Source organism: Podarcis bocagei (genome assembly GCF_964188305.1).
Source record: "Podarcis bocagei genome assembly, chromosome: 12".
NCBI classification, from domain to species: domain Eukaryota; kingdom Metazoa; phylum Chordata; class Lepidosauria; order Squamata; family Lacertidae; genus Podarcis; species Podarcis bocagei.
This window is the reverse complement of record NC_138137.1, coordinates 40,475,496-40,498,434: the sequence shown is the minus strand read 5'-3', so window position 1 is coordinate 40,498,434 and position 22,939 is coordinate 40,475,496. Positions and strand designations below refer to the sequence as shown.

At 42.7% G+C, this 22,939-nt stretch overlaps 1 protein-coding gene across 1 annotated transcript in view; it reads right to left on the bottom strand.

Annotated features, from left to right (window-relative positions):
- APBB1IP (amyloid beta precursor protein binding family B member 1 interacting protein) overlaps positions 1–22,486 on the bottom strand; it is a gene marked incomplete at its 5' end in the record, with an annotated part of 31,526 nt that extends 9,040 nt beyond the window's left edge. The window contains 9 exons of the mRNA XM_081163204.1: positions 3,162–3,272; positions 6,307–6,450; positions 7,381–7,455; positions 11,193–11,314; positions 13,007–13,166; positions 16,056–16,133; positions 18,895–19,196; positions 19,676–19,763; positions 22,415–22,486. Coding sequence (XP_081019330.1) covers positions 3,162–3,272; positions 6,307–6,450; positions 7,381–7,455; positions 11,193–11,314; positions 13,007–13,166; positions 16,056–16,133; positions 18,895–19,196; positions 19,676–19,763; positions 22,415–22,486 — 1,152 coding nt within the window. The remainder of the gene's footprint in view (positions 1–3,161; positions 3,273–6,306; positions 6,451–7,380; positions 7,456–11,192; positions 11,315–13,006; positions 13,167–16,055; positions 16,134–18,894; positions 19,197–19,675; positions 19,764–22,414) is intronic.
- Between the last annotated feature and the right edge of the window lie 453 nt (positions 22,487–22,939).

Genomic DNA, 22,939 nt, shown 5'->3' with positions numbered 1-22,939 from the left:
TAATATTCCAGATAATATACTTCATTATTTTTAAGAGGCTCCATAAGGAAGCAATGCAGATTTTCTGAAGTATTTTTAAATTCAAATATCTTCACTTGAAACTCCCCTCATGAAGCAGCTTTTCTTTTTAAAGAAATAAAAAGGCTGGCAGGGTTTTTGACACCCTTGCTGACGTGTATTATTTAGTTATACCCTCCAGTTCCTTTCTCTTGTCTTCTCTCTGAAGCATTCTTATTAGTTATTAGTTGCCAATTACGACCTGAGGCAGGGCTCCCCTGTCTTAAGGTCTGCAACTCAGTGGCTACATGGCTTAGCGTGAAAGCTTGAGTGTGTGAGAATTCCTGCCCCCTTACATTCTCCAGTTGCTTTGACCTAAGCCATAGTTTGGGCTTAGCATGTCCTCCAAACCTGGGCTTGCGGTTTGTCTCCTTCAGACAAACCACGAGCAGTAAACCTAAGAACAGGCTTCCTCAACCTCGGCCTTCCAGATGTTTTGAGACTACAATTCCACTGGTCCTGCTAGCTAGGGATCATGGGAGTTGTAGGCCAAAAACATCTGGAGGGCCGAGGTTGAGGAAGCCTGTCCCAAAACAAAACCTTGGTTATATATCATGGTTTGTTTGAAGCAAGACAAACCATGAGACCCAAGTTTAGGTGACATGCTCAGCTAAATCACGGCATCTCTCTCAGAAGCTCTGCAGCAGTACCACCAAGATGTGGCTGGGATCTCCTCTTTGAGAAACTGCATATGTGTCTCAAGTGTATTCACTCTTAGCCATATGTACGAACTGGATGTATGGAAGGGAGCGCTTTAGGAGAAGTAACTATTTCCATTATAGCCTTTAAACTTTTACATTTCAAAGCAGAAGGCTACAAACTCTTTGGTGCCTGATAGAAACATTCTTATTTAGACAAACTTGCCCAGATGCTTAGAATGTTGGGGTAATTGTAATCTGTTTCGTTATTTTAGCTTTTGCATGTTTAAAGTCTGGTTGTGGGGGGGGGGCATTGATTTTGCTGTTTTATCTTTTGTAAATTGCTTTGAGGTGGTGGTGGTGTTTTTCACAATCAAGTTGTGTATGCTTTTTGTGAAACGATAAATACAAACTACTGTCCTGGTCATAAGCACATGGTGGGCATGGCCTCCCATTAACTTGGAACAGTTCTCATTGAATGTTGGAACAGCTCTCATTGTTTGAATGTGTGATTATATTATCACCAGTCAAATACCTCAGTTTGTTTCTTTGCATCACATCAACCAGTTTGCAAGGGGAAGCAGGCTGGGATGCAACAAGACAAACTCCGGATTTCAGCTTTATGCAGTTTTTGAGTTTATTACACTACGAAATATATGTACCAGATACATGGACTAGCCCTAGAAGGCCAACATTAAAGAACATGGCAACACAATTCTCAAAAGCACCATCTGAAAGATGTCTCTAAAGGTTATTACCAAAGCCCAGCTGGATAGGCTGCAATGGCAGGTACTAAGGCGTGGAAATAGGGTATGATGATGCTATTGTGCCAGCTTGTTCCCAGGGCACCAATTCTTTCACCCTAGATTAATTCCACATTATGCACCATTACTCTCAGGTTACTCATGCAAAACCTGCGCCAATAAAGCATAATTAAATTCTCCTGGTATCAGACACAACAGACTGACTAAACGAGCCAATTTACATTTAGATTACCTTGCTACTGTCAACTGTGAATATATATTTTTATTAAAAAAAACCTTGGGGTTAAGATTTTATGCTAGTGACTCTTTGAATTTTCAAAAATAATGCCATAGTGCTCATAACTTGAACTCAAAAGCAAATGCTCCTGACAAGGCGCTACCATACCCTAAGTTTTAGCAGGCTTTTCTGTGAAACATGGGGATGCAAACACCTAGTTGTTTGTTGGCAAAAAAGACAGACTACAAACGTACTTGGAAGTTCCATTAAAATAAATAGGACTTAGTTCATTGCAACCAGGCCAAGGCCTGTACATAGCCAATCCTCAAAGCTCTGTGTCTACTATGCATAACTGTTAATTTAAAATCAGTGCAAATTGGGATTTATCATTCAAATATTTCAACAGTTCTGGAGTCTGCCAGGCTTTACAGCCAGACTAGATATGATGCAGGATATTCAGTTCAAAAGATCCTCTGCATTTTAAAAAAGTGTTAATAGCAGCTGGGAGCCTGGGAAACTGAAGAAACTTGGTGTGTAATGTGAAGTGTATCATAAGGAAAACTTTTATACTTCAATAATTTAAATCAGGATCATGGAGCTTGGGGAGGGACTTAGCATTCCCACCATGCCATTTTTCCAATCGACATTCATCTAAAACTCCATTTCACACCGTCATTCCTAATTTGTGCTGCAATCCTGGAAGCCAAGACCCAAGTCTGGGGCAAGTACTGTTGGATTACTAAACCCCAGCAGAGATTTAAAATCACAAAACATGAAGCAAAGAAAAGAAAAGCATGGAAATATAAGTTGTAAAAACTTAAAAATGTGCTCTTCTGTTCGAGTCCCCAAATGTCCCCTTTTAAAAGCTTTTCCCAAGCTAACCCACACCCCACAGCACAGAGATAGACCACACCTTTGGTAAGTCATAAAATGGTTTACCTACAAAAATCTTCAAAGGTCAGATTCATGTGCTTTCCCATGCAGCAGTCAGAAAAGATGCACAGGCAGCCATAATATGATTTAATTACAAAAGGTAAAAGTTTCTAAACTATTGGTTAAAAACAACAACACTAGTTTCAGACTCCGATCTGGTCGTAAACAAAAGAGGCTGGTTAAAGCCATGCAGAGCTCCTTACATATTGAGTCACATGGAAAAGAGGAATATTATAAAGGCTTGGTGACCTTTTCCTCTCAAGGTAGGAAGTGGCATAGGCTTAGGCTTAGTCCTGACAGGACAGCTTACTCTATGGTTTAAGGCCTTCATTGATTAGATTCAAACAGGCTAGAGTTATATGAGGTTGAAACCCTGCTATTTCCCTCTCTTAACTTTGCCCTCTAAAGATTGTTTATATCCAGAAACTCTAGAAATCTCACTTCCATTTCTAGGCTCTAACTAGAAGAGTTTTACAGAACAACAGGATTGCACTACAAATGTGACACATGCTTACAACAGCCACTCCAGAATGCATGATCTTTAGTACCTACCTTTAAGACAAAACAGTGGTCTGTAGGTGCCTTATACTTTGCTTTGTACTGAACACCGTAATAAACATTTACATTCTCAAACTGTATGAAGCAAGCCAAATCCCGAGATGTCTACAAAATTAAAGCCAAACACACCATAAATTATTATAAGTAAAGGTAAAAGGTAAAAATTATATGAAATTACATTATCACACTAAACACGGTCGTCAGGTTAGTCTGATCCTGTTTCTTAATGCAAAGACTTTTAAGCATAACAACAACAGAGAGAATATCAGACTTGAGGCTTTTCCTGAGCTTTCAAGTTAAAAATGAGTAGCTGCACTAAGATTTACATCAGAAGCTGGTTTGTGTACTGATTTTTTTGTGTAGCCTTTTTATTTCCTAATTCGGTACCATGAACTTTCCTAAATAGATTTCTTATCCACGTATTCTAACACAATCTGACTTTAGTTTCCTTTTTAGAAGTGTACGCAAGTTACTGTGATCCCCTGGAACCAATGTATCCTTAGATGTTTCTATAATGGCTGTGTAAACACAACACCTTTAAAACACATTCAAAGCACATTCTTCTGCTCAAATACTTAAGGGCGCAGTCTGCATTGAGGCAACACCGGTTGTTGAAATTTTGCGCCCCTAATAATTTTGCACCAAGGGTAACCGCCCCTGTGGCCTCCACAATGCTAAAACACTGGGTGGATCATCACTTTTAGGGGTAAAATACAATGCCCACATGTGCAAGAAAACCACATATATAATTCATGTTCACTGGAAAATGCCAGCATGGGTTCAAGCATCTTTATAAAATAATGAATTTTTCTCCAGTCACGTTCAAGGTTTATTTGTATACAAGTGCAAAGTTGATCTGTGATTCTGCTCCAGGCTGCATCAAAAGGGCAAATCTCCCTCTCGCCTCTAGTAGCCTTTGTCTAGTGCTGTGAAATAGCCCTTGCTTGTTCTCAGCGGGTTGCCATGGCAACGAAGTTTTTCTTACTAGTGCAGTAGCGCACCCAATTTCCGAGCTAAGGAACTGTGAGTAAACGACATAACACAGGCATTCATGTGATGCTTCTTTAATGGAAATGGAACACAGTCTCAGAATTCTTCCTGACTTCCTGGCTATGCTTTAAGCCAACTGATGACAAACTAGATGCGGCGTTAAATAGGTATTTGCATTTAACATGCACATTTATAAAGACTGCAAATGCTGGGGGGCGGGTCTCAATAGCCATGGCGACTGCAGCAAGAGTCCCTCCTCTGAAGTTCTTTTCTCAGCTCCGCAGCAAGGAAGCAAGGGTTAAACGCACCCTGCACACCTGATGCTATGCTGGCAACTATCACAACCACACCTGTGCCTTCTGTTTGTGTTTTAATACTGTTAACCCCCCCATCATCCACTGCAAACGGCTTCCTCCCAAACCAGCTTTTCCTGGACTGAGGATGGAGGAAAGGTGTGTTAGGAGTTCAGTTATCCTAGCTGCAGGTAACCCGTCATTAGGACTCAAGAGAAAAGCATGCTTGTAGACCTTAAGGACACAAAGCTAGGAAGGGCAGGGCAAGTTGTCAGTGGGGGTGGGATTTCAGTGCCATGCACTGTTCATGACCTCTTCCATAACTGAATTAAGCGGAGCCCTGTAAAAGGTGCAAATAGTGAATTCGCATCTTTACAGGTCCCAGACTGTAACATGCTCTGTGATGTTTTAAGTGAAGAATATATGCACACATGTTACTGGCAGAACAGAGATCTGTCCCTCCAGCAGTGGATTGCTGTTCACTTTCCTTATGTATTTCTGGATGGCAATTCAAGGTAAATTTTCTGACGTGATACTGCCAGGCTGTGCCCATTCACCTCAACAAAATGTGCATGAAAAGAACAGAAATGCCATAGTACAATACTGGATTGCACCCTCAGACTTGGATCCACGCAGCAGTGGATCCACCACAGGCCTTCTGCTCAAGTGAGGACCTCTCCCCACCCCCTCACCAATTTAAGCTGATTTCCACCCTCCCTCCAGCTATAGTCCCCTTTACTATCCCTTATGCATTTGTGGGAGGGGGCACATGGGTGGCAACCATAGGAAGCTCAAGCTTGTTAGTAATATATCAAAACCATAGATTCAGAGAATCCCTTTGCCTCGGGGGGGGGGGGGACGGGACACCAAAACCAAAGGAGAGAGAAAAGGGATTCCTTGTCTCCCCTCAAAAGCTACATCCTAGGGACACGGGTGGCGCTGTGGGTTAAACCACAGAGCCTAGGACTTGCCGATCAGAAGGTCGGCAGTTCGAATCCCCGTGACGGGATGAGCTCCCGTTGCTCGGTCCCTGTTCCTGCCAACCTAGCAGTTCGAAAGCATGTCAGAGTGCAAGTAGATAAATAGGTACCGCTCTGGCAGGAAGGTAAACGGCGTTTATGTGCGCTGATCTGGTTTGCCAGAAGTGGCTTAGTCATGCTGGCCACATGACCCGGAAGCTGTACGCCGGCTCCCTCGGCCAATAAAGCGAGATGAGCGCCGCAACCCAGGGTTGGTCACGATTGGACTGAACCCTTTATTATCCAGACAAAGAACAATATTTGGTAGAAAAAAAATGCATGGCAGATATGCTAAAGGACGGAAGGAAGGGAAAGAAAGAAAGAAAGAAAGAAAGAAAGAAAGAAAGAAAGAAAGAAAGAAAGAAAGAAAGAGGCTATCAAAGCCAAATTTGATACTTTCTCTAACTTTCTCTTTAGCCTGCCTTGAACAATGGCAAGACTCTTCTGCTTGCCTTGTGCCAAAAGAAAACCCTGAATGTTTGCAAACTGTTGAGATACGTTTCCATAGGGAACTAGACGAAAAGTAATGGCACCTTTTTACTTTGAATGGGCAACTACAGATTTGGCCTTTTTGGTTTCCTTTCATGTCTGGGTTTTAAAGAAACGAAATGTTTTTTTAATCTAAGTGGAAAAACAAACCTGGGGGGAGTGGGGATGGGGGTAGCCCCAAAGGAGCCCAGCAACTCTATTCTAATATTTGCACAAGTGCTGCAGCCCAAAGAAGGACCCCTCTCAGGTGCACCAGATGCTGCCCTTAGAATGTCACCTCGGGATTTCTTTACTTTCACCTTCATGAATTGCTTTATTGCCTGAAAGGATTTCTTTGACTTGCCTGACCTTGGTCTTTCCTTTGGGTACGTAATAAATTCCAGAAGCTCGCAGGAGAAAATAACGTCTCTTCCAGGACTTCTTCCCGTCTTCTTTTAAATAAAGGGCCCCTTCAACTTCTGGTACAATGACAGATGTGCCACAGAAGCTTTCCTGTGGAGTGAAAATGGGGTTAGACAAAACAGAAGCGGAACGCAGGAAACGTCAGAGCCAGCTAGCTCAGTTATGCCTGCACAGGCTGGTAGCCACTTTCCGGGGCTTCCAGACTGGAGTCCTTCGTAGCCTTACTTAAGAGGCCAGGGGCTGAACCTAGTTATACATGCAAAATATGTGCCCTATCACCGAACTATGGCCCTTTGTAGGTCGTAAAGGCTATTGAGATTATGTACACCAATGATTTGCGCACTCAAAAAAGCACTACACATAGGGGAACAGCACAACAGATGGGGATCTTTCAGAGCCTTTCCAGGGACTGAACTTCAGATGTCTCTGTAGGCAAAGCAAGTGTTCTGCACTAAGCTACTCCCTGCCCACAAGCAGTCGTGTTAGCAAGAGCAGCACACTGGCCACAGGTTAGCAGGTTAACTATACAAAAATGATATCTCCTAAGGCAGCCTTTCTCAAACTCCCATCATCCCTAACTACCAGGACCAGTGGTCAGGGATGATGGGAGTTGTAGTCCAACAACATTTGGGGGCCCAAGTTTTAGAAAGGATTTCCTAATCCGTGTTGTTGTTGTTGTTGTTGTTGTTGTTGTTGTTGTTGTTGTTGTTGTTGTTGTTGTTGTTCTTACCACCTTAAACAATCTGGTGTCCATCAGCAAACTTGGCTTACCTCACTGCTTCCCTTTAACTCTAAATCATTTGTGATTTAGAGTTACAAAGTCAATATTGATTCTTTGGGGACCTCACATCTCACACCCCTCCACTGTGAGAATTGTGCATTTAATCCTATTGTGCTAGAGCTTCCTGTTTTTGCAAAAATGAAGAACTTGAAACACGTCTATTGCGTTTGGGGTCTTAGGAAGACAGCCATCCATTTCATAGCCAAATGCAGTGTAGCTTATCCCAAAATTTTGCTTACCTCCAGTAAAGCCTCTTTGCTTTTTTCATTCATTTCCTTGCTTTCATTTTTCCCTTTATTGGTCAAGTAGAAATTCTAATTAAAAATGCAAAGAAGGGTGAGGATGATAAGGCAATGTCCATAAACTGGGAAGGTCACTAGACCTAAAACAACAGGTGTAAATAGCAGGTGCTATACCTGTGTCTACCCAATTGCTTTTCACGTCAAAGTCCCAGTAGCTGCCATAGTCCATATAAAGTTTCCAATCAGACAGCCAATCAGAGCTCTCAGGAGCAGTAGGTACCGCTGTGTGCCTGTCCATTTGCCTAGCAAGCAAGCAGGTGGTAGCAGGGAGGAGCTGGAGGAGCAGCTGGTGACAACTATGATGAAAAAGTGAGGGCCTTGGACAAGTCAGATAGCCAATCAGAGCTCTCAGGAAGGTGCAAAAAACAGATATTTTATTGCTAAGTTTTTTTTTAAAAAAACAACAACAACACCTGCATTCTATCGCACATTTTCTATGCAAAATAATTTTCGGTGTGTGTCTCCTCATTCATTAGAGTGGACCACTTGTATCCTATGATCACTACTTTCATTATACAATGATCAGTGAAGGCTGGTGAGGAATTTGGCAAAGAAGCGCAAGAGGTGAGAAGTCTGAGTTAAACATGGAAACAAATTTATGTGACTTCACATGACCATTTTGAATATGAGTCTCCCCAATGGAAAGAGAGGGGAAGGTATTTCTGTACATAAACAGTATATTTATGATACATACAAAAGGCATTTACATTTCAATCCTATGCTGACTTTCCCAGGAGTAAATCCCATACAACTATGCTGCTAAAGCCCAACCCTAATCACATTTACTTGGGAAATTCCTTGAAATTTTAATGGGACTTAACTTCCAGGAAAGTACCATATACACAGAACAATCATGCTCTTCTTGGACACTGAGACTTGCACAGGAAACCAAAGTTTCAGCGAGGCTTGCACAGAAAACACATGCATTGCACCTAATGTCCCCTTCAAAGACAACCAAAGCTGTTTGCATTTGTTTATGTTTGCATATGCACGAACAAACCCAATTCTCATCTTGCTATTGTCACCATGGAACAAACTCAAAACAGCTGCTCACAACCTTTTTTTTCTTTTTTTTAAGAACTTCCTCTGGCTACAAGCAATTTATATTTGAGCATCTGGTATTTATTTAAAGGGGAAACAGACCACCCTGTATCTTTAACTCAGTGCTATAGACTACATTTTGGTACTGGTAAACAAGAAAGATAATTGACAGGAGTTTTTGACAACAGCATATGACCTTGCTTGTCAAACCCATATTAATACAGATGTGGTTTTTTTCCTGTGTCTCATTTTTCAGCATTGCTATGCATTGTTGCTTATTTGATACTCTTCCATTGCTAAAAAGGGGAAATGCTCGCCATTCACCATCCTTCAATAAGCAGGCTGGGCCAAAGGACGAGGCTGCATGTTATACAGGTGGATAAATTGTCATATGATCTCCTATAGACTACAGCACCACTGAAGATGACCACACGTGTCTGAAAGAAGTCTGTGGTTCCTTTCTGAAAATACTACGAGGAGAAATAGTCTCTGACAAGGCAGACACTATATGCTGCTTAGTTCTGCTGCAAATTATACAACATAAAAATGCTGGTGAGCATTATATTGCATATACACGCACGCATGCAAAGGAGAGGCTATAGATTCTTGTAAGCCACCTTGTTATGAGATATACTAATGGAGAGGGTATAAATATATTAAATAAATAAATCGGTGTGAAAAGGCAGGGTGCTTAACAATTTTGTTGAATCTCCTGGGATTGTAACACAAACCTAAGTATTAGAAATATAGCTTAAAAACTAACATTTAGTTTCTCTTTTCTACCAGCTTTCCCATTTAACTATTGGTAGTTGTTGCTTGGGAGCAAAAGGGTCTCTGTTTCTGTGATTCCCATGGACAACTGTTTTTCGTTATATGAAAATGTGATTGTCAAAACATTGTGCATGGTATTATTACTTTAACTAGAGAATTGCTAGTGGCCTCAGAGTTTATGCCAAGATGTAACGTTTTGGCACCAACAGAAAATCTACTTATTCACCCAGGATTTTGGTTGAATCTTTGCCACGGCACTTTGTAAAAAGCTATTTAACTGTGCATGTGCTCTTGCGTGTTTTACTGATGGGAATATTTTGTTGCATTTTATCAGTATTGTACCCCACTTCATTTGACTAAACTACGGGAGGCAGTGGAAGACAGGAGTGCTTGGTGTGCTCTGGTCCATGGGGTCACGGAGAGTCGGACACGACTAAATGGCTAAACAACAACAACACCCCACTTCAAAATGTTATTGTAAAAAGCAGCAACAAAATTTATAAATAAATAAAACAATACATTTGTAAACCGATGCTTTATAGTGTTACTGATTATTGGTTAATTATCGGTTGTAGTCAACGAGCCTTTGCTCAGAGTAGATAGACCCACTGAAATTAATGGGCCTAAGTTGGTCACAGACATTCAGTGGGCTTACTCTGAGTAAAAGTTAATTGAATACAAGTTTATATGATTTCCCCCCCCCCCATTTTTATTGGCGTTGTACCCAGGTTTGGGATTATATTAGAATGAAAAGCAGGCAATGAATTTTATTTTTTTTAAAGCGGAATTTGATGTCCTTCTGCTGTTATTTTCCATTACGTGTCATGGCAAACATAAATAAGCTAGCCCATTTACTTATTCCAGGTCATCCTTCACCCACCAGTACACAGGAAGGTTGGGGCATAGTGATTGAGGCAGCTGTGTAGTAATTATCTGTATTTTCATTGTTGAGTGACTGCACCTGGCTCTTCCTTATTAACCACACAACGTCCAGCTAATTAACTGAAAGAGGGGCGGATTCCTTGGTCCATTGCTCTGCATGCAGGCTGTACACCAAATGAAACTTTATCAAACACACACAATTAAGACTATGTTATCATAAGCAGCACGGGCTTCCAAGGTCACTACGCATCCCCCCAAAATGGGGGTTGGATGGTTTGGTTTTCTTATGCTTACCAGGAATTTGAGTTTGCATCCTCATACAAAACCCCATGGTCACCCCAGTTCTAAAGTGAAGATGCATTAACTGGGATGCACTGATAGAAATAATTACAGCAGCAGCAGCAGCAGCAGCAGCAGCAGCTGGTGTGAGATAAGTTTATTCTGCAATGCTGCTAAGCCTGGTCTGGGAAACACTCCGATCTTCCCAAAGAGCAGTCCATTTGTCATAGCAGTCACTTTACAAAGTGAGTTAAATTTCACGTTATAAAGATATTTTGAGGATGTGGAGTTGTACGTACTAACGATGCTGTAGCTTCTGACACAAGCTTGTGACCATCCATTTTAATGAGTCACTGGAGTAAAATGGAGCTAAGCCTTTAACACGATTTCCCTGGGAAAATAAAACTCATTATCCCATGAACAGAGTGACTCCCAGAGCCCATGGCAAGCTGAATGAGTGAAGTGGGGCTCACCAAATGGATAAATCAAGAAATCCACCGAAATCTCCCTTTCCTTGTTGGATGCTAAAATGCACTTTGGTGTTACTTCAGTTTTGACCTTCAGTGACTATTCCCAAGAATGACTATTTAGTGTTTAGTAACCAATATTGTGCTCTGATACATAAGAAGCACAACTCAAGATCCCTTTGATATACCAAGACTGGACGCACCTTCAATCTTTGTTACTTGGGCTGCAGAGCAAATAAAATATCTAGTCATTACTGTATGAACTAAAATCTTACTATACACCAGCTTGCCTAAGTTATGTTACTTTACCTGTGGGTTTTTAAACACAGCGTATTTTTCCTTTCTTTCCAAAAACAGAATCTTATTCTCAGTGTCACGGGTCCAATGTGATAAGACTTCAATCACATTTTCATGGTCTTCAAAAAATCTTTCTAGGGAAACCCAAACCAGAAATGTTAAGACAGACAAATATATTACACACATGCTCCGTCATCAGTGCACATTCCTATATTTAAATGTAGTAAAATGGTTCAAAGGGATGTGGGTGGTGCTGTGGTCTAAACCACTGAGCCTCTTGGGCTTGCCAATCAGAAGGTCAGCCGTTCAAATCCCTGTGATGGGGTCAGCTCCTGTTGCTCGGTCCCTGCTCCTGCCAACCTAGCAGTTCAAAAGCACACCTAGTCCAAGTAGATAAATAGGTACTGCTCTGGCGGGAAGGTAAACAGGGTTTCCATGCCCTCCTCTGGTTTCGGTGTTCTGTTCCGCCAGAAGCGGCTTAGTCATGCTGGCCACATGACCTGGAAAAACTGTCTGCGGACAAACACTGGCTCCCTCGGCCTGTAAAGCGAGAAAGCGCTGCAACCCCAGAGTCGTCTGCGACTGGACTTAACTTTCAGGGGTCCTTTACCTTTACTTTTTAAAAATGGTTCAAAGCAATTGCTTATCCATAATATTCAGACCCCAAGAGCCATGATAGACTAGACCAGTGTTTCCCAACCTTTTTTGGGCAAAGGCACACTTGTTTGATGAAAAAAATCTCGAGGCACACCACCATTACAGCCCCGTGACGTCAGCGCGCAGCGTCACGCCGGGAGGGACGCACGAAAGTGTAAGTTTCAATTTTTTTCCCTCCCCCTTGCCGGGGAACCTCCAAGCTTTGGGGGTGGGGGGGAGGAGGCAGCAAAGCGAGGCAGGAAGGAGAGCGCGGCTTGGCTGGGTGAGCTTTGGCAGGGGCAGGGAATGAGAGCCGCGAGGCGGGCGCTGCGGACGGAGACGCTGCCCGCCGAGCTCGCAGGCAGCCAGGCAGGCAGACGGCGAGAGCCCCGCGCTGGGCGGCCTCTCCTCGCCGCCGCCGCCCCGCCTCTCGCCGCCCGACTCGCCCGCCTCCCTCCAGGCAACATCTCGCGGCACACCAGGCAACATCTCGCGGCACACTAGTGTGCCGCGGAACAGTGGTTGGGAAACACTGGACTAGACCATATGAAAGCATCTTTGCCAAAACAGAAAAACTTCCCAGATTTTCTTTTTTTTTCAGTTTGTAAAAATTTGCAAAGGAATTCCCTAGATTTCACTAGGTACTTTGATGTTTCAGACTTTTTCTTTTAACACGCCCCTGCATGTATATATTTATACATCCTTACATATAATAAACATGTAAGGCTGTCGTGATGCAGCAGTTTGCTACCTACGGGTAGGTGGTGCTGTGAACTACAGCGTTATGACAAACTGGGCTGTTAGAACTGCTTGGGCATGACACCAGCATTGGAGGATGATAAGCAGGCAACCAGAGATTGAGGTGGGCAGACCCAGATGGGCGAGCAGGCAGACGGGTGGCCCAGGTGAAGTGTAAGGAAAGTGGGGAAGTGGGATGGCCTTGGCAGGGAGTAAAGGGAGGGGGCAAAGGGAGGCACTGCCCCTAGTATGTGACACACACCATTAGTAGAGAGAAGACACACCAAAACTAGGAGCTCAGATCTATCAGACACAAACAAGAACCCACCAAAACGAAGAGATGGGCGCTGGATGGCAACGGCAAAATGTTGCCTGATGTGGCATCACCAAAACGCTTTCTAGTAAAGCTCAAAAAATATAGCGTAAGAAGATCCAAAATCTTTGCAACGTACCTATTTGTAGCTCTGGGTATATTTCATAAAGGCACCAGTCCACATTACAGTCGCAGTGGGTTTTCTCAAAGAGATTGTCCAATACATCACGTGCCTCTTGCCGTTCATCCACCATCAGGGATTTTGTACTGTTATCATTCATGTGCACCTTGACAACAAGCTGCAGAGAGAATAATAGATGAAGCAGTTAATTTCGATGTGGACCAAAAGGCTACTGTGGTCAAGAATCTGCCTGGGCTGATCAGAGAGATCATTGCCAATTCAAATCCATCATGTATAATAAAATTGGACCTGGGGGTGGGATGGGGGGACATAATATGTCTTGGGAACACTACCAAGTCAACAGCTCTACTTCCCTGCCTCTTTCCAAGACAGAATTCGTGTTTTGAGTAAAGAGTAACTGAAATGTCATGTAAATATACAGATTGTTTCTCTAAAACATTATTAAACATACAGTTTGCATGATAGCAGAGTTGCCAACATTTTTACTAGCGCTTGCTCCTACATCTTTAACAGCATCAGCTTCAGCAAAAATTAGGAGGTTTTAATGCTCCTCTCGTTAAAAGCTCCTCTTCCTGGTGGTAGAAAATCAGGCTACTATTAAAGATACAGAAGCCGGCTGCACTAGTTTTTCCACATCAGCTGGCAACATTATATAGTATCCCTGAAATTATTATTATTTTCTCTCATTCTCTGTGTGGTTTATTTTTAGAACCTTCTCAGAGGAGGCCATAATATTGGGTGGGTTAATATAAAATGAAGGAACAACAAACCCATCAGATCAGACCTAATCTAGAATCCAGTTATAACTGACTGGAAATTCAACACCTAATCTCATTTTATATTGACTTCGGGGATAAAAACATCCTACCAGATCTTCTGGTCTCTGCTTGAGAGATTCGTTAATTGGTGACTGTTTCTGAAGACCCGCATGGCTGACTACACAGGTCTAGGATTGGCAGAGACTGTGCAGAAGAAAGGGCTATGTCTAAGAGAATATAGTACCTGCCTTTCACCAGGACAGAATCTCACTTGTATATTAAAGCATTCTGTCGGAAGAAATAGGAAGCCATTGTTTAGGTATGCACCAATTTAGGGGTAACTGACCTTTCTGCATTAGAGACACTGAACTTTTAATGGTTTTGCAGACATAGGAATTTGGGCACCTCCAGCTTTTCAAAGCCCTCCAATACTCTGCCACAAAAAGCTGCATTTGCTGAAATACCTCCAGCTGCACAACAATGAAAGGAGCAGGTGCTCTAATGTGGTCTAGTGGTTAGAGTGTTAGCAATAAAGGTCTAAATCCTCATTCCGCTATGAAGCAAACTGGGCTATCCTGGACTAGTTATTCTCTCGCTCTCAGACAGACCTACCTTTTAACTTTATAATAGCTACAAAGGCTGTGCATTCCCCCCCCCCATGTTAAACAATTTTTTTCACATGTTAAGCAACTGGCACATGTTGTTCATGTTTGCGTTTACTACGATCAGCTACAATGGTTCTCAATTATTACTGGGTCTTGGTAAAACAGAGGTTCCTATCTACTACTTCATGATCGAAACGCTTGTTTCCACAAAGTGAAAAGAGAAGTGTTCACTGGAAGGAGACTTGAGACTTCCTAAATAATCACAGTCCTACTATCTGTCTGCATCTAAGAAAATAAAAAAGTCAGTTCCTTGCCAGGAAATGTTACTTTAGTTCTGCTAATTCTAATTATAAGATCTCTGCACGAACAGCTCTGGCAGTGCAGTGTTGAATTTTGCTCAAACTATGAAAAGCAAGGAGCGTTGAGAAACTAAGCTGTATTCTTTCCAAATACCTCCACTTTAGTAACTTGTACTTTGGTACTTGTGCAGGATATTTGTTTGTTTTGAATACACTATCATAATTCTTTGAGAAGAAAAGGTAAAGGGTAGTGGAAATAATGCCAGAGCAATATTTGGGATTGCCCAGAAATATGGTGATAGCATTTTTACATTCTACTCCAGAGGGTTGGGGGAACCCCTATAACAATTTGGGGAGAATTGCGTAAGTGGAAATCTATTTAGTGTAGCACCTTGGTGCTACTCTAAATAAAACCCAAAGGCTTAAGACTCTCAATTACTCTTCTATTTAGCAAAAGCGTGTGTCTGTGCGGTACTGCTAACCTTCCCATCCACCTGCAGCCCTCACAGCATAGAAACCATTCACAAGGCTCCTCCAACCTTAGGAGCAGATTTTTTGGGATGGGTGGGTGGGTGCACAGGGAGTTTTTGGAGAAATCGTGGGGCAAGTAGTGGGCCAGAGCTCTGGAGCCTGATATTGTTGCTGCTTTCCTGGACCAGAGTGGAGCAGGGCAGCGCAGCAAGAAGGTGTGCAGGCATGCTGGCTGAGTCAATTTGCTGTCCTGTCCGTGACCCATGCAGCCCCAACCTCACTGCCACCAAGTCCCATACCTGCCTCATCCACTTAAACAGCAGCAACGCGGATGTCAGGCTCCATGGCTCTACTCGGCTACAAATGCCATTACAGCTGCAGAAGGAGGTTGACCATTCAGATTTCATAAACAGACTTCTCTGTTGTGTTCACTAAAGAGGCTAGGATCTAAACCAAGGTGACATATTTTTACACGTCATGGAAAGCGCAGCTATTTTTGTTTCTTTAAAAAGTCAGTAGCAGTCCTTAGGGCTACAGTTCCCATTTGACATGATAACACTCCTGTTCTAATGGATTGTTATCAGACACATCTATTTGTTTTTTTAATTGTTTTGTGTATATTTTATTGCTACTGTCCTTTAACTGTTCTGGAATAAATATTTATGAAGGGTGGCATAAAAAAACCGCCTTCAGTAAATAGAAGTGGAATATCCACAGCTTGGTGGAAAACAGGTATGACCTGTCTGGTTTGTGATCTGGACATCTTGGCAAATCATCCAATCAACTGGCAAACAAAATGGAGGGGAAAGTACATGAAACAAGCCAATACTTGACTGTATAAAATGGTTGTTTAAAATCATAAGGTTTGATTGTCAATACTTTTGCAAAAATAAAATAAAATAGAGAATGCTACCTTTTTAACTTTGGCTTCCTTCAGTTTTTCTAATGCAAGCTTAATCTTGTCAGCTTTTGCTTGCGCTTCTTGTTCTTCCTGAAAGAAGAAAGATTGTAAAGCCCCTTTTAAAGACACCACACCCCAGTAAGAAGCATTCTATCCCCTTTCCATTTCATGAACATTTTCATTTCTTCTCCCTTTTAAATTTTAATTTTGGGTGCTTTCTGCTCCAGGATGGGTTTGCACAGCATCCCATTATGTCGAATACCACTGTTCTAGTTGGTTGGTTTCTTCTTGTTTTGCGGACCGCCATAATTTCCAACATTAAGGCCATCACACAGGAACATAAGAAGAGACCAGCATTCTGTTCTCACAGTGCCCAACCAGATGCCTGTGGGAAACCAGCAAACAGCATTTGACCTCAAGAGCACTCTGCCCTTCTGTGAATTCCAACAACTGGTGTTCAGAAGCAGGGCATGACCTTTGATAGCTTTCTCCTCCATCAATCTGTGTAATCCTCTTTCCAGGTTGGTGACCACCACAATCTAGCCTGGATAGCTCAGTTGGTTAGAGCAGGGTGCCAATGACACCAAGGCTGCAGGTGCAATCCTTGTAAGGGACAGCTGCAGATTCCTCCATTGCAAGGGGTTGGACTAAATGGTCTGTGGGTTCCTTCCAACTCTACAATTGTATGAGTTCCTTAGTTAAACGATGTGTTGCGTAAATAAGTACTGTAGTTTTCCGTGTATAAGACGATGTTTTTTATTCTAAAAGAATGTTAAAATTTGGGGGTCATCTTATACATGATAGTGCAAAGGGTGGACAGGCGATTGGTTGTAGCCGCGAGCCGGAGATTGTCAGCAGCGATTTGGCGTGTGATTGGTGGCTGCGACAAGGACTGCTGTTGATTGGCTTCTGCTGCGGCAATTTTGTGGGTGACTGGTGGCTGGTGAGCGATTTTAGGCAATCCCCCCCAGCCCCACAACTCTGGGCAAACTCCCCCCATTTCCTTAATTTGGAGTCCCCAAAAATAGGGGCCGTCTTATACATGGGGGCATGTTATAAACGGGAAAATACAGTTGTTGCTTTTTTAATCTGTCCTGAGTCTTCCAACATTTGTTATGGCTATATGTTGCCTCCAATATCAGAGATGGTAGCTCTCTGAATAGGAGCAGGAAAGTCTTATCCCACTCATGTCCTGCTGGACTCAATAGGTCTTTGGTCTGATTCAAGGATGATATGTTTTTACACCCATTCGTTGAAGTTTCTCGCCCTGCTGAAGGTACAAACTCAGTTTTAGCTTAACATTTCAATTTATACAGAAAAGTAGTCTGCCTCTTCAGCAGGAAAACTTCCATATTATTCACCTCTCTGCTTCGTGATCTCAGGCAAAACCAGAAAGACAAAGAGGACGTAGTAGCTCTCTGGCCTAAAGAACCACTATACTTCTCCACATGGGGCTGTCTCAACATGAAATACCTGATATTGTGCTTTCTGGCCAAGAGAAACTTCCGGGGTAGTTGGATTGTACTTGAAAAGGTCAGGAGAAAGTGATTTTGCTTCTAAAACAGAAGGGCTTTTCATTTTGCTATTCTAGGTTCTCTCTTTTGGTGCTACGGAAAACATCTACAGAATCGTTAAAACAGCCTTTGCTAACCTGGTGCCCTCCACCAGGTGACAACTCTCATTATAGGCTGGCTATGGCTGATGGAGGGTGGCGCTGTGGGTTAAACCACAGAGCCTAGGACTTGCTGATCAGAAGGTTGGCGGTTTGAATCCCCATGACGGGGTGAGCTCCCGTTGTTCAGTCCCTGCTCCTGCCAACCTAGCAGTTCGAAAGCACGTCAAAGTGCAAGTAGATAAATAGGTACCGCTCCGGCGGGAAGGTAAATGGCGTTTCCATGTGCTGCTCTGGTTCACCAGAAGCGGCTTAGTCATGCTGGCCACATGACCCGGAAGCTGTACGCCAGCTCCCTCGGCCAGTAAAGCGAGATGAGCGCCGCAACCCCAGAGTTGGCCACGACTGGACCTAATGGTCAGGGGTCCCTTTACTTTATGGCTGATGGAACTTGCTGTCCAAAGTATATGGAGGACACAAGGCTGGTGAAGGGCTACATTAAAACAAGGGCCTAGCAGAGTTTTGAAATGAGATTCTGTCAGTGCTTGAAAAAGAAAAGGTTCTGACCTCCTTTGCCTGGTCCTTGGACCCTAGTTGGCACAAAGAGTCCTTGAGAAAGAGTACTTTGCAGAATGCTGCTTTTACAGTGGTGCCCCGCAAGACGAATGCCTCGCAAGACGGAAAACTCGCTAGACGAAAGAGTTTTCCGTTTTGGAGGTGCTTCACAAAACGAATCTCCTATGGGCTTGCTTCGCAAGACAAAAATGTCTTGCGAGTTCCTGCTGGTTTTTTCCCCTCCCCCCCTTTTCTAAGCCGCTAAGCTGCTTATCAGCTGATCCGATCAGCAGATAAGCCGCTAAAAGGCGCTAAAAGGCGCTAATGGTGCTAATCCGCTAATCCTTCAATGGGCTTGCTTCGCAAGACAAAAAAACCGCTAGACGAAGAGAATCACAGAACGGATTCTTTTCGTCTTGCGAGGCACCACTGTATTCTAAAAAAAGTCTTCTCCAACCATGACCAACAGCTTTATACATATCAAACGCAATCAGCTTCCAACCAACCAACCCACACCGCACACAATCAATGACCACTCTATATATACAGGCATATGTAGGTGAAAGGTTGCGTGAGTCATGCTGGCTTTGCCAATTCATTGTAGGCAGCTGACTCATGCTGACTCAGTTCCTTTCGTATTAAAGAAACAGCGGCTAATTTTAAGCCGTGACAGCTTCTGCTCACCTGAGTGCGTGGTTCAGGAGGTTGGGTTGGAGCAGGTGGTGGAGGAGGAGGAAAACCAAAGGCTAGTTCTGGAGGAGGTGGCGGCAAATCATCCTCAACCTGGGTAACGGCAATATTTGGGAAACTTGACTGGGCATAAGTTGCGACAGGAGCATTTGCTGGAGCCTGAGTCTTGGCAGCACGTTGGAAATGAGAGGCGTCTTTCTGTTCTTGGACTGTGGCTTTCTCCACTTCACTTATGTCTGCTACAAGATCAGACATTAAAGCATCCAAATCGGTATCTTCCAATGCGTTTAAGGATTCTGTTAAGGGGCGGGAAATACAAGATATCTCAGGCATCATTTCAGTACTGATCTTGTGCAACTTGCTCCGCTAGTGTGAGTAGATGCTGTTCCACAGATTATAATAAGGATGGCTTCTAGCCAAGGAGGTGACAGAGGCAAGTTTTTAAAAGAGCACCTGGGAATACTGTACTAGAGGAATTTACATCTGAGTATTAAAAGCCAGGCTAAGATTTGCATAGAGAAATGAAATATAATAACCTGAGTACCATAGTCAAAAGCAAATTATAGCTCTGGTAAAATTTACAGGGTCGCTTTTTTGAAAGAAAGAGAAAATTTAACCTTTCATTGTTTCAAGAGTTAGACCGAAGTCATTTTACACATTCAAAATGAATGAATTGTTTCAGAAGAGAAAAGTGTCCATTTAGCTTTTTGCTAAATAGTGCTTGCCCCCCTCCCCCCACAAACAGATCACAGTAATACAAACTACAAATACTCACCATTTAAATCTTTAAAACCAACTGCAAAACTAAATTCCTCATTGGCTTCTTTGCTGGGTGGAGGTGGGAGTGTTTCTACTCCCAAACTCTGATGAAGAAAGGGGGGAAATATCACTGTCACTGGCAAAAGTCATGGTAGAAAAGTTATTCAAGGTATCCTAAGACCAGAAACTTATCTACTGGGCTGGTTATTCTCTATAGAAAGACGTTTGCTTTGTGATTGGAAGTGTAGTCTTAACATCCCTTTCTCCAGAATAACTTGCCCCACCTTTGACGTCAAACACATTTGAATGCTGCTTCATATGTCATGGGGAAATGAGTTTTGAGTTGTTTATTTATCATGTATTCAGTGTGAACACCATAAGGGGGGCAGGAAACTTTTGACTACAAGCCATTCTCCCCCTCCCCGCTTCCACAGCTCTGTTCAACCATCCCCCCCAAATCCCCAAGTCACTAACAAAACACAAACAAGTGAAATGTCATGCATTTCACATACTATCTAGTTTGTCTTAAGGTAAAAAAATAAAAAAATAGAAATGTAAGATCCATGATTGGACCTCCTGATGTTGATATATCTTTTTAAAAGCAACAGCTTAAGTTGCCAGGGCACTTGCAGGGTTTAAAAAATCCTTTCCCCTGTGCTTTTTCCCTGATTTAAACCATCTTCCACAAAAGAGCTATTTGTTTCCCCAGCAAGATAAATAGCAGCTTAGAGGGCAGGTGGGGAGACAAAACTGGGGAAACAGTGATGGTGGCCACTATCACAAAGCAGACTCAGTGTCAATATCTACATAGAAAAGGTTATTTATTAGTTTTCAAGCTATTCTATTTTCTCATTTACACCTAATCCATTATTAAGAAGCCAGAAACTTAATACAGTGGTACCTCTGGTTACGTACTTAATTCATTCCGGAGGTCCGTTCTTAACCTGAAACTGTTCTTAACCTGAGCTAATGGGGCCTCCTGCTGCTGCCGCGCCACACGATTTCTGTTCTCACCCTGAAGTAAAGTTCTTAACCCGAGGTACTATTTCTGGGTAGTGGAGTCTGTAACCTGAAGCGTATGTAACCCGAGGTACCACTGTAGTGAATTGGGGTTACTGTTCTGATAGCCAACACTCTGCCATTAAATCATAATGTTACAAGTGCCTGGACTCCCCTTCTAATTCTGGGGTGCTAGATATTTATTGTTGCATGTTAAAATACAAGTCAGGATGAGTCATTAGTTGGGAAAATGGAAGTGGCTCAGTGCCGCCCCCCCAAAGGTCAGTTAGTTCGAAAGACGAAAGGAAAGTTTAGGATGGAGTTTTTGCAGTGATGTTGTAGTCCGGAAAAGATCAGCAAGCTGGGGAGGGCGGATCAGAGCTACATTTTGGAGCATGTTTGATTTTCTCTCTTGAATCCAGGAGTGTGCCCTTTTGGAGTGGAAATGCTCTGAACCCCTCCATGGCAGGCTCAGGTTATATACCGTATATCTGTGTCCATAAACCCTATGCCATAAAGACACCACAGTCTCCCCTGTGCCTCATTTCCAAAGGAAACATGAACCTTGGGTAGGAGCCTGGAGCCCTGGAATTTTGGACTGCTGTGGAGGTCGGGGTGATACGAACAATATTTTATTTTATTTTATTGGTTTGCAAGCTCCTTCCAGCAAAATTCCTAATCTACAGAGTAAAATACAACTGACGGAACCTATCTGAACACCATTTTTTAAAAAAAGAAATAAAGCTTTATGCCGAGGGACTCATATATAAAAACCGAAGTGGCAGGTTAAGTGCTTCAAGTTACACTTTCAAAATTTATGTAATTTGTGCCAGAGAGTCTTATTTTGCTACGTTGCCAGCATTCCGCTGAAGTCTAAAGGCCAACTTGACATTACAAAGGATATATGCGACCCATTTCCCAGAGGTTTCTTTTTCTAAAGGAAAAGCAGCTGCAGGACTCAGCAATCAGAAGCAGAAGAGGTGGGCCAGGGAGGGAATTAAACTCCCCTACAGGAAGGAAAGTAGCTTGGCGGAGGGGCAGGAGAAGGGTTTAACAGACAAATGGCTGAAAATGAAAGACACAAGGTCCCCTGTATACAGGGTCTCCCCACCCCCCACAAGAGGGAAAGCAGAATTTAGTGAGCAAATATGTGCTCCAACGACATAGTAACCTGTTTCTGCTATACAATCCCCCATTCCCACATAATGCATGCAGGGATAGTTATACAGTCGTACCTTGGAAGTCAAACAGAATCCGTTCCAGAAGTCCAATTGACTTTCAAAATGTTCAAAAACCAAAGCATGGCTTCTGCTTGGCTTCAGGAAGCTCCTGCAGCCAATTATAAGCCGTGGAAGCCCTGTCGGACGTTCGGCTTCCAAAAATAGTTCACAAACTGGAACAGTCACTTCCGGGTTTGCGAAGTTCAGGAGCCAAAACGTTCGGGAACTAAGCTGTTTGACTTACAAGGTATGACTGTGGTGTCCTTTCTTTTAAAAAAATGTGGATAGGTGTGCTGGTCTAGCACAACAGGCATTGTGATGTTTTGCTTCAGCTGCAAAAAGCCTCTCGCGACTGGTACTGGTTATTTCATGGTTACATGGGGGCAGCAGATGAGGAATCAATCTCGGTATGTTGAAATAATTATATTTAGTAAGAAAGAACAACAATGAATGGAGACAGGAAGAAGGATTCTTTATTCCTTCTTTTTTACTTTCTTTTACCAGTTCTCCAAATCAGCTAAGAAAGCATAGCTTACCTGTGTCAGCAAATCCATTTCCCCCAATAAATCGCTGAACATCTGATCTATATCTTCACATGTTTCCTCCATCTGAAAAACAAAAATCAGGCAAGGGTGAGAGCAGTGAGCCTCAGTGCCTACCAAAAACGTCACAAACTTTTCTGCAACATAAAAGGGATGCCCTCAAGTTTCATTCTTTTACTACTAATTGTAGCTTTTCTCCTATTATTATTACTGAAATAAACCATTTCATTTTCAAAGCATTTTGATAAGACTAGTTGTTCTCAGATATAGCCCCCCTCTAAGGCTGGTCACTGATCACCTATACTGCTCTTGCATTTTCCTACTCCAAAGAAATAATATCCCACTTACTCAGCAGTCATCCTGATTTGTTCACACAAAGCTTACATCAAACCTAGATTTTATTTAGTCTTTATTGAACATTTGTTCTGATTTGTTTATAGAAAGGTTATAAATCAATGAGCGCTCATCCTAATTAGCATGTGGGGTGTTTATATGTCTTCCTTTAAATCATTCATTCAT